At 53.6% G+C, this 11237-nt stretch overlaps 1 protein-coding gene and 1 non-coding gene across 2 annotated transcripts; both read left to right on the forward strand.

The window, feature by feature from the left end:
* Nucleotides 1–3663: 3663 nt before the first annotated feature.
* On the forward strand, nucleotides 3664–7693 carry NCLIV_058920 (hypothetical protein; the record flags this gene model as incomplete). The annotated part of the gene is made up of 7 exons (XM_003885448.1): nucleotides 3664–3876; nucleotides 4224–4372; nucleotides 5187–5306; nucleotides 5641–5878; nucleotides 6225–6494; nucleotides 7149–7215; nucleotides 7563–7693. The coding sequence occupies 7 exons, from the start codon at nucleotides 3664–3666 to the stop codon at nucleotides 7691–7693; spliced, it is 1188 nt and encodes a 395-aa protein (XP_003885497.1).
* A 3005-nt stretch (nucleotides 7694–10698) lies between these two features.
* NCLIV_t130011 lies at nucleotides 10699–10770 on the forward strand. The gene has a single exon. It is a non-coding gene; the product is annotated as a tRNA-Asp (tRNA).
* The last annotated feature ends 467 nt before the right edge of the window (nucleotides 10771–11237 follow it).

Consider the following 11237-nt stretch of genomic DNA (forward strand, 5'->3'; position numbering starts at 1 on the left):
CAGCGTGGACACCCGGTCCGACTACATTGGGGAACAGGAGAGGATCCGTTTTTTGAGCATCTGTAATGGCTCGGCATCTCACAGAGAAGAACGGGCTCGAATCCGAGATTGGAAATGCCTAGTGTGACCTGTGAAGGAGACAGGGATCGTTTGCAGAAAGGACTTCCGCAACAACCAATTTGATCCGATAATCTTTGCTCATGGTAACTGGGTTTCTCCCCTCGTCAAGCTGGATACAACAATGCTGGCACATGTGCCTATCTGTATTTGCAACGCATAGATTTTGCATGCGCGTAGAGAATGATAAGTGCAAGCAAGTTGAAATACCGTTCGAAAACACCTCTCTGCTCCGAATTAAGACGCTTCCGATTTGTTTCCTTGTGTCATGGAGACATTCAGTCCCTACAGGGCGTTGTTATCTGTTTCATCACAGCGCCATCCGTGTGGGCGGCCTTGCCGAGCGTCGACTGTCAGCTCGGCATTTCTATGAATTTTTTCCTCCCAAGTTGGGTTGTGACGGCTGTGCATCCAGCTCCGAGGAAGACTGGGGACAAATATTTCAGTGATTAACCAGTTCTTCTTGAGAAAAAAACAAGAGACGGGTCCTCTCGCGACGGAATCCTTTCTAGAAAATAGCAACAGACGGCTGCTACTTTTAAGGAAGCAAGCGCGAAACTTTTAAAGACTTGCCCTCTCTCTTTTCTATGTCGAAGCCAGGCTACAGACAGGCCGGCAGTCGAGCTTGCCACCCTCTTAGGATTACACCGGAGACGGAGGAATCTGTCTCGGCATGCCATATATTGTAGACTCGAACTTTATGACTAGTGCACTCCTCGGGAGCAGCTTCTTCACTGTTTTTTTGGCCGAGTGCTGATTGAAGAAGACTGGAAGAGAAGCCTTCCAGTAACACGGACTGTAGACTATTGAGAACCAGGGGTTCCCAATCCCTTTGTAGGATTCATCGAAAAGACTGAGCGGGAATGCCAGCCCCAGTTCCTGTAGAAAACTGTGTGTAGGACGCGTGGGGTACTGTTCTCTTGCGCAAGTAGGCAAAGTGATTTGATTAAGATGAAGCATCCGCGGATTATACGCAGAGGCGTCGGCTATTCTCCTGTGCGACTAATTCCGCAGGCTTCCGGTCTCCGCCACTGTGGCATTGTGAGCATCGTGAGTTTTTGAGTACCTCTTGTTTTGCTCTACTTACGGCCGGTCTGGCAAATCTCGGCCTGGTCATGTTTCGGATCAACCCATCCCTGGAGAGGAGAAGAACGTACTGAAACTAAAGCTGATATGATTGGCATACATCATTTTCAGCACTCGCGTGAAGATATAGGCCTTCGTGCCACGGTCCCCAGGTTTGACTCGGAGACTCACGCGACCAATCAAGGCAGACGCAGGGTTTGGGCCAAGTAATTTCCACTGCTGCATCCGCTGACAGTGAGGTATAGGGAACTCATCACGGAGGAATCCAGGATAGTTGAACTGGAGCAAAGTTCAGTAATTCTGTGTGACTCCTGGTCTTGCGCTAGACTTCACCTGCGAAACTTCAGAACACTGTGGAGTTCCTTCTGTCCTCGACGTGGTGTTCCTCCTCGGTCACTGAGAGGGCCGGAGTCCACACGGAATCCAGCACGACGCCCGCCAGCCGATGTACTTTTTTTGCAGAGTTCTTTCGAGACGTTGGGGCGTACGAGCTTCACAACAATTCTTTTTTGTCGACTCAGACATCCAGGTTTCTCTTGATTTCGGGTGTATCGGGACTCGTGTGCGCCCCGTTCGTCTGTGACGGATCTATAATGCTGGCGAAGGCCGGAGGCGCAAAATACACGAACAGCCAGAGGGAAAGAGAGATGGGTGGACAGAAAAGACAGAGACCTGCGTTAAAGACCAAGGAAACGCGAAGGCGCGGGGAGCCGTTACCCACTCAGGACAGCGGCAAAGACATCGCCCAATAGAAGAGGAACCCTAGCAAGACAGAACGGCAGCGAAGGCGGGAGTTTGCGCGCGCGAAATGGCCCGAAAAAGGAGTGTGTCGCTCGCCAGATTGTGAATCCACATGTGCACACTTTCGCCATTCTGCCGTCAACTTATAAGTCTCCGCGTTTTCTCCCGGATTGCAGGGTCAGATGAATAGAGCTCCCTTCTCTGCTTTTCCGTGTCGGGCCTCGAAGCCATCTCGTTTCCTCCCCGGGCGTTTCCCGCTTTCCAGCATAACTCCCTCCCGTCCCTCTCCGCATCTTTTCCACTCTTGCACACGTGTGTGTAATGTTGCTCCCTGAAAACGTCTCATGGCCGACACACTTCTGCTGACACAGGAGGCTTAACGAGAGCAGTGTGTAAGGTTCACCTGCCGCGCGCGTGCATGCTCGCACGTTCTCTGCCTCGAAAAAGACGCGGAGACACCGGCGAGTCCCCGGATTACACATCGCACATCGCGATCATTCGTCTGCGTTTTTTCTTCGGCGCTCGATTCTTTATCTCAGCACTCTTCTTCGGTCCCCAACAAGACTGCGACCGTAGAGGGAGACTCCAGGATTTGTAAGGAGACGTTGTGGGTTGCCCGGCAGTCGTACCTTCAGGACAGGACGTTTCGAGAGACGCGGGGACGTTCCAAGAACTCCGGCTTCACCCGGTCCCTGCGTTTTGGGTCAGAAGGGATTTGATCGTGGAGTCACTTTCCGTGGCAGCTGGAGAGGATATCGCTCCGCTGGATATATACATATATATACGGACAAACTCGGACCTCTCGCGGACAGCCACCCGACAGCCGGAGTGAAGAAGAATCGTGGAATAGACCCGTTCGTCATTGCCGTCACGGGAAGAAAACCCACGTCTACAGACATCTTGAGAAGTCTTATCCAAGGCTTCTGGAGGTCGCGACACCCGCGTTCTCCGGAATTCCGTCCCAAGCGATACAGTGTACACACACACACACCCGAAACGAATAGGGTAGAGGCCCCAGTTGGCCCAGTAATAGACGCTCGTCCATTTGATCTCTCTCTCGGCGCGGAGAGGGAACGCATCGATATCCCCAAACGACGCGCAGTTCCGCTCCCTCCTTTCTATCACAGGAGACCCCAAACGGCGTCTCGAGGGTGTCGACGGTTGCGTTTGGCAGCTGACGGCGGGCGACATTCTCCACAGTCTGTTCGGCTTCTGTCAAGAATATGCTAACTCATGGGATGTGACGCGGGGCAGAAAGCGAGCGTGCCTTTCTTCGGAGCGAGGTTAACTCCGGCCAGGACGCGAGGAGGAGCCGCTCGGTGTGTGGCGGGTCCCGTTTTCGTGTGTTGAGCTGTCTTTAATGCTTTCGTCGCAACAGGAAAGAAAGCTTCCTTGGGTTTCTGCGTCCTCGGTTCCGCGCCTTTTCTGAGGTCCCAGAAGCAGCACATCTATGTAGACGACTTGTATCGGTCCTCTGTTTTCGGCCCAACTTTTTTTCACCCGTCCTCGGGGGATTTCTTCCGGCGTTTCGTCTGCCGCAGAAATCAGAGACCCAAAACTCGGGACTTGCTCGACGCACCCGCCATCCAGTTTTTTCGTGTGCTCTTCCCTTTGGGAGCACGGGATGCCTCTGAATCGAACGTCGAAGCCGTGTCTTTTCGCTCCGTTCCGCTGCCTGTTTTCCCACCCTTTCCCCTCGAGTTCCTTCCCAAGACAAAAATGACGCCTGTTCCATACCAGTCTCTCCCAGAGGATCTCCGCAGATTCGAAGAGGCTTGCTACGCTCCCGACGGCACGCTGGTGCGCTTCGGTGACCCCTACGTGGACGACCTGAGGGAGCAGGTTCGCCAGGGCGAAAATGGAACCTCCACCGTGGATCTGTACCTCCTCAATCCGACGCTCAGTTGGGCAGATGCTCATTTCATCGTCTTGGTAGGCACCCCCTCACTGGGTCTTCTTCTTTTAAGTCGTCCTGGAATTCGTCGATTCGGGGCTCCTCGCGCGACGCGACAGGCGCTTTGTGTACCGTGTTGCCTGGCTACCTGCTTTTTTTTCTCGATTATGCTGCCTCAGACTCTTTCTTCTCATCTTCGCCTGTGCCACGTCGAGTGGTGGACGTCCTTCCTTCTTTGCCCCTCCCCTCTAGACATTCTCGCCCGCTTCGCATCTCAACGGGGTATCCAGTCGATAGTGCACGACTTTCTCGTGTTTCGCGGTCGGCTGTGTCCGGACATTTCGCTCTCTTTCACCGCTACGTGTGCCTTCTTTGTGTTTCGCAGGTGTGCGCCGCTCTCTGCTCTCTGCGCCTGTTCGTCAGTGGGGCGATGCTGCCGGCCTGGAGGCCGCGCTTCAGCGTCTTCAAATATTTCGGCCAGAAGGCGGACATTGTGAAACCTGGGAAGCTCTGCAAATTCGCGGAGAATCTCTGGTAAGGGACTCCCGGATATCTCTTCCCTATGCAGCGAATCCAAAAGGGAAAAATCGGAAAGCCCTTGGCATTCGTCTCTTCCTTCTGTCGACGGCGTTGCCTCGGGGAGAGAGTCGAGGATAAAGATCACAAAAATCCCCCTCTATGCCCCTACTTTTTGCCTGGCGAGAATTCGAAGAAACGTGTGCTCATACACACATGCAACGCATGTACCCTTCTATTTCTACGGATCTCCATATGCCTGTTTCTAGGCCTAGCTACGTATATATGTCTATATATGTATATGGGCATGTAGAGAGACGAGTCTCTGTTTTCCGTTTACACCTGTCTTTTTCCGAGTTGTACAGGAGATCTGTGCGGGAGAAAACAGGATGCGAAGCGTACCGAATGCTGACCGCCTTCTCGTTGTTGCCATCTCGCGTGCATGGCTCCCTTTGTCTTTCCGGCTTTTGGGAAGAGTCTTGTTTCCCGCTTTTTGTTGAGTCTAAGGAAGACGCAGGACTCAGTTCGTCTCTCGGAAGTCCGTGTTTCTCTTGACGTACAGAATGCTTCTTGAGCGGGCTGAATGATTGCGCCGTGACCGTTCGCCGCTCCATGCCGTTTCGCCTTTCGTCTGCTCGTGCGTTTTGTCGAGGGCTCACTCCGGATGGCCGGCGTCGTCGCTTTCCTTCCAACTGTAAGGAACTCTTCATTCTCATTCGGCTTCGTCGGTTTCGAGCCGAAACGAGTGTTTCTCTGGCGCGTGAAAGCAGCCGTTTGGCTGGGCGACTCGTTTTCCCCACCTTGCATGTGTCTTCCTGTCTTTGCTGACCAGGTACGCCCTGTGGCACACAATCTCCTTCTCGTGGGGCGTATGGGTAATCGTCCAGGAGGCAGGAACTCCGGAAGCCCCGGGTTGGAGTCGCATGATGTTTCAGCATCCTGAAGGCCGTTGGTGAGTCTCGCTTGGCTTCCTTTGTGGCCGGTCCCTCGCTCTCGTTTGCCCTCTTCTCTGTTCTTCTCTGTTCTTGGGTTCGCTCTTCTCTTTCGTCGGAGTTCCCATACGTGTGTTTTCTCTTCTTGCGAATGCTTACCGGCGTAAAAAGCGTTCACCCAGTTACTAAACAGGTCTGTCCGTCTTCTCAACGCTGTTTCCTCTCGTTTCTTCTTTCGGCTTCACCATGAACCGGGGACGTTTTCTCGAACTCCATTTCGGCGCTGAAGAGACACGCATGCCAGGCGAGAATCGCACACGGACACTTGGCCTCGTTTCCTGCATGCGTCTTTAGGTTTTGGATCACCACCGAGGCCGAGTACGCGCTGGGGTCCATCGGCTGGCCTCTGTTGCTCCCCTCTGTCGCACTGCGGCATTACTACTTGACACAGATCGCCTTCTGGATCTCCTGTGCTGTCTTCCTCCGCATCGAGACCCGGCGCTCCGACCACGTCGTGTTTATCATGCACCACGCAAGCACAGTCTGCCTCGTTGGCCTCTCCTACGCGTGCTCCTATTGGCGAATTGGGCTGGTGAGACACAGGGGATCGCGGCCTACCTGCGCGAGCGGTGGGAGCTGTGGCCGAAGCGCGTGGGAGCGACCTCAGCTTTTTTTCGCAACTGCTTTTGCGTCGCCACACCTGTCTCGGCGCGCCTGGGCCTCCAGGCCTCGAACAGTCTCTTCTGTGTTCTTTCGTCCGGACTTCGCTTTCGGCAGCTCTCGCCCCACTCTGGAGAAGAGACAAGGATGGCCCCAGCAGGCGCCCCATGGTTTCATGCCGTCTGCTAAGGTTCTTCCAACCGGGGTACAGGTGCTGCCCTCGTGTCTCCTTCCGACCTTTCGCGTGTGTGTGTGTGTGGGGTGCGTTGCTCTCGTAGGTCATCCTCATCCTCCATGACTGGGTGGACGTCCTGCTGTACTGGAGCAAGTCTGTGCAGTACTGCTACGTTCCCTCCCTCGTCGTCGAATGCGGCTTTGTTTTTTTCGTCGTTTCCTACCTGGTAGCTCGCCTCCTCCTCTTCCCCTTCTACTGCGTCTGGCCCGCGATCGATTCTTCCTACACGAACCGCCTCACCAACGGCCGCCTCAAGAACCGCTTCGGCTTTCCCGGAGGCGTCCTCCTCCCGTGTCTTCTCTGCGTCCTTGTCGTACGTTGCACACCTCTGCGGAAGACAACAGCTCCGCACATTTATGCACTTCCTTTACCTATATGACCATCTTTACATCCGTATCTGTATGCATCTACACTCAGACGGATGCAGTGTGTAGATTCATTCGAAAACACGTCGTCTCCCCAAAACGAGGCTGCCACGTAGTACATATCTACATACATGCCTGCACATACATTTGCATATCTGCATACCTGCATATATGTGCATGTGAGCTGATGCAGGCAGATATGTGCATGTGAGCTGATGCAGGCAGATATGTGCATGTGAGCTGATGCAGGCAGATACGTGCATGTGAGCTGATGCAGGCAGATATGTGCATGTGAGCTGATGCAGGCAGATATGTGCATGTGTAGGAGTGTTTGCTTCTCGACTGTTTTGCAATTGTCTGGGTAGCCGTGTGCGTGTGTCCCCACGGAGACCCCTGCTTGGGGCGCGCTGTTTCCGTATCCTCTCCGGCGGTTTTCCCGGCGCTTCCCGCACCGCCTTCCAGCTTCGCTTCTCGCCGCTAGCGCATGCAGACCGTGGGTCGTGCTTCAGGGTTTTTCGGCTGGTCTCGTTTGTATGGCTTTTGCGGGGACCCCGCAGCGCGAGGCTTCTCACTCCGCGCACGCAGTTTTGTTCTTCCTTCAGGGTCTGCACGTGTATTGGTTCGGCCTTATCCTGCGCATGGTGGCCAGATTTCTCAACGAAAAAGGCAGTAAGCGTGGGCGGGCGAGGGCCAGGGCGAGGGAGCGAAGAGGAATAACGCGAGGTTTTTTTTAGTTTTCTCGCATGGAGGCGCGGGGCCAGAGAAAGCGCCTCTTCGCCGCCTGCTAACGAACGCGATAGAAATGCGTCTCCACTCGAGTGTCGGATGGTTTCTCGGCGCTCCCTCCACGGTACTCGTGGATACACCAGAAGGGAGGACGTGGGCATGGCGGGTTTTGGTTTGCAGCTCGTAGTGCTTTCCCCTCCACCCTTTCCTGTGGTACAGACGAAAACGTGGAAGCTCACGGCGACATTCGGAGCGAGGACGAGAGCGACAGCGCAGACCCCACCGCGGAGGCGATTACCAAGCGAAAGCGGAAATGAGGCTGCTCGTCTTTCTTCTCAACTTGACACTGTCAAAGAACCCGCTGGGGAAGGGCTGTTTCACGCCGCAACGCCTGCGGAACTCCTCGCACCTGCCGCCATGAGGGAATTTGCGGATCGCTGACGTGCACGAACAGTGTGGTGTTTCGACGCGCAGGCAGATACCGACTTGCGCGTTCATGTCACAAGGAAGCTTTTTTGCTTATCCACATTGATGTACCGGTGTATCGGCCGTCCGTCGACTCGGCGGCCGGGCGTTTCCAGATCATGGGTTCAGTGGCGTGTGCGCTACCTGGACACCCGATGCCTCGGCGTCTGTGATTCGCGATTTTTTCCTGCTGGTCAGTTCGAGAACTGTAGGGTTGTGGATTGTCCTTGAGCGAGCGCAAATGCCTCTATTGTTTTGTAGTTTGTCAGCTCCGGTTTCCCTGTCAAAGAACGTGAGGAGCTTGCTGGTGTTTTTCCCTTGGCCGGCAGCGGTGCCGGCCCTCTACGCAGGACAGACGAGAGGCTCGCTGAACGCGCATGCGTTCGTGCACTTGTTTTTGTTTGCAAACAGTCGAACGAGCGCGTGTGTCCTTTGTCTATACCTTCGTGTGTATCGGTCGGCGTTGTGTCCCTTTTCTTTGTCATGATGCTTTTTCGCTTCTCTGCTCCGACCCTGCCTTGCATTCGCACAAAGTATGTTGAACAAAGCGAGTCATTCCTTCCTCCCGTCGGTTGCTTTTTTGTTCTCGCTGCAGTGCGGCGGAAGGCCACGCCGTGAGGTCCCCTGATGTCGTTATGGCTGTTGTGAGGAGTGCATGTGCAGCGGGAAAAAAGGAAATTTTGTTCTGTTTTTTCGTGGGAGATTTCCGTCCTACACCGAGGAGAGCGAGCCTCTTGTCTCGCTTAGAAGCGAGTGGTGCGTTTCTGTTCAGGGGAAATTCGGTTTTTAGAGGGGGAAACAGGGAAACGAAGAGACGTGGGGACAGAGACGTACACGTTTCCATTTCTAGACCGGAAGAAATCTGCTGCTCGCCGCTTCTCCTTCGCTGGAACCAGCGGCCGGCGCCGCTTATCAGTGTGCGGCTGGTGCCCTATTGGAGGTCACTACGCGTTTTAGTTTGTTGGCCTACAGCTAAAAAGCAAAGGAAATAGCTGCAGCTCTCGCAGTCAAGAGAGGGGGGGGTTGTGGAGCTCATGGGTCCCCCACAGTCGTAGATTTACATAATTACTGGATAGACATCTACGCGAGAGCTGGAGCATGGGAAAAAACGGTGGATGAGAAAAGCAAGCTGGGCAAGCATGGAACGAGACACAGGAGTAGGGCCGTCGCTTTTTTCTGTGTTTCAAGGCTCGTATGGAGCATAGCCTCTTTGCTTTTGGAGGTAGTGGAGCTAGTGTGTTTCTGTTCTTGTTCAAAGGAAAAAAGGAAAGGGGACTTGGACCGACTACGGGACGCCAGTCAGTGGAGGAGGCTCGAAGCCCGCCAGAGTTTCGGCAGATCTCATTCTTTCTTGTGTGCGAGCGATGTGCTTCGCGTGGTTTTGCGGTCTGAAAAGATGAAGGAGTGGCCGGGAAACGGGCACGGAGGAGTGGGATGGAAATCACGAATAGCTGAATAGCTGTGTGGCGTCTACAGGGGCGTTTCTGTGCGTAGACGCTCATGGAACCTCATTTTTTCCCCGTTTTGATCCGAGAGACGAAACATCGACAAAACTCGCGGTTCTTTTTGTGAGTTGTCGCATCCAACTTCCTCTTCTGTTAGCCAAACCCGATTTCCAGCAAACTCAACCCTGAAACACGCGGGGGGCCCCGTCGTTCGATGCCCGGTCTCTCAGAATCTTGTAGTGATGTACCTCGGGTCGACCGCTGCTGCTTGGGTCATCAGAGCGGAACCAAGATTTCGCGTTCTAACAGAAAAACACACAGTGAAGGCCATTTTGTGCTACGGATCGTAAAACGCGAACAAACGAATGAAGCCGTTCTTCCTCGAGCTTTGAACAGGACCAAGGAGTTCCAAGTGAAACCGGACTATTCGTTGAATTGCCTTTTGACAGGATCGTTGCGGCGGCGCTACAGGTAGGCGCCTCGCGTTTTTCGCTGCACGCAGTTCGAGGCCGGAGGGGGTAAAAGGAGGTGAGAGATCTGTTGTGCTATCCAGGGAGCAACGACATGTGAGGGTGCTCGTCCTGTTCTTTCTGTGTCCACGTGCTCCTGTCTCGACTCGCTGTAAAGGACTGTCGTCCAGAGGTTGTTCGCTGAAACGCCGACAGTTACCGAGGCCGTGGGTCACCTGGATGTCGTTTTCTCGCATCTCGAGGCGTTAGCAGGCCCCAGAAGTTGGGTTCTCGCCCATAACACCGTCGCACATCAGCTTTTTTCCTTTCGTTTTTACCTGATTTGGTGAACGGAACGAACTCCTTATCTGAGAGGAGAGGGTGCTATTCGTCGAATTTTTTCTGGGGTGCTGCCATTTGAACACAGATACTCGGCTTTCTGAAGAAAATGGTGATTCTGGAGGAGAAATGGGCGCTGCAAATTGACAGGTATTTGGAGCATCAGCCCGGGCAAACCGAGACTCTACTTACGCCGGCTGTCACCGTTTTGTGCATCGAAAAAGGCTTCACAAGACAAAGCGCTAAGACAGGCGCGGCGGGGCCTCACTTTTTTCTCGCCTTTATCAAGTCGAATGACTCTTTTTCGTATCGTATTCATGTAACGGAAACAGGGCTGTCTTCGGAATGGAACAGAGCCGTGGCCTGGATAGCGGTGTCACGATTCCCTGAATGGACCCTTACTCCTACAGGACAAGTGACCTGGCTGAAGAGTTCTACGCTCCAGATTTTCGCATCTCTTCTTGGAATGTAGCACCATGACACTCAGATGAGCAAAATCACCTGTAGAAACCCAGTCGTCTGCAGGGAAGAGTGTACAGAATAGCCTAAATATTTCTTGTAGCGTCCTGCCCGACCTCACTCAAGAGGCCAGCTAAGCACTCGCAAGTCAGCTTGTTAGGAAAGTTCATTGGGTCTATTGTCACTCGGATTTTTCACCTTTTCTCTGAGTTACGGAATATCCCGGCTAAACGCGCGATGCATATACGTTTGTTCACAGTTGGTTGTCGTCCGAGATAGTATAGTGGCTAGTATTTCCGCCTGTCACGCGGAAGACCCGGGTTCAATTCCCGGTCTCGGAGTTTTGTTTTCTTAGATTTTCGGCTTGCTCCAGGCCACACGACATGTTTTGTGGAGACGACTCCAGGTTAAAAATGTGCATGTTTGCTCTGTTTTTATTTCCAGTTGTTCTTCCTGTCGGTCTGAGCTGCCGGCTTCTTGACGCCTCTTTGCAGTAGTGTGTCGGAACTGTGTATCTGCTCTTCGCCGTGCAGTTGGAGTTTTCCTTCCTCATTTGCTGTGTGTTTCTTTCCCCCTTTCAGCCACTCATTTAAAGTTAACTAATGTGCTTCGGATGAGACGGCTCGTCGGAACCGAAGAAAAAATTAAGAGAGAATGGCCGCGTTTGTTGAAGCTGGCCCCAGCTGTTTCCGCATGCCCCCAGTGCCCATCCTATAGAGTGTGCGGACGTCCTTGTCTACCAGATGGCAGCTTGCTTTGAAGGGGGAAGACGTGGAACACATTCCTGCTCTGCAAGGTTCAATTTTAG

Source organism: Neospora caninum, chromosome XI (genome assembly GCF_000208865.1).
Source record: "Neospora caninum Liverpool complete genome, chromosome XI".
NCBI lineage: Eukaryota > Apicomplexa > Conoidasida > Eucoccidiorida > Sarcocystidae > Neospora > Neospora caninum.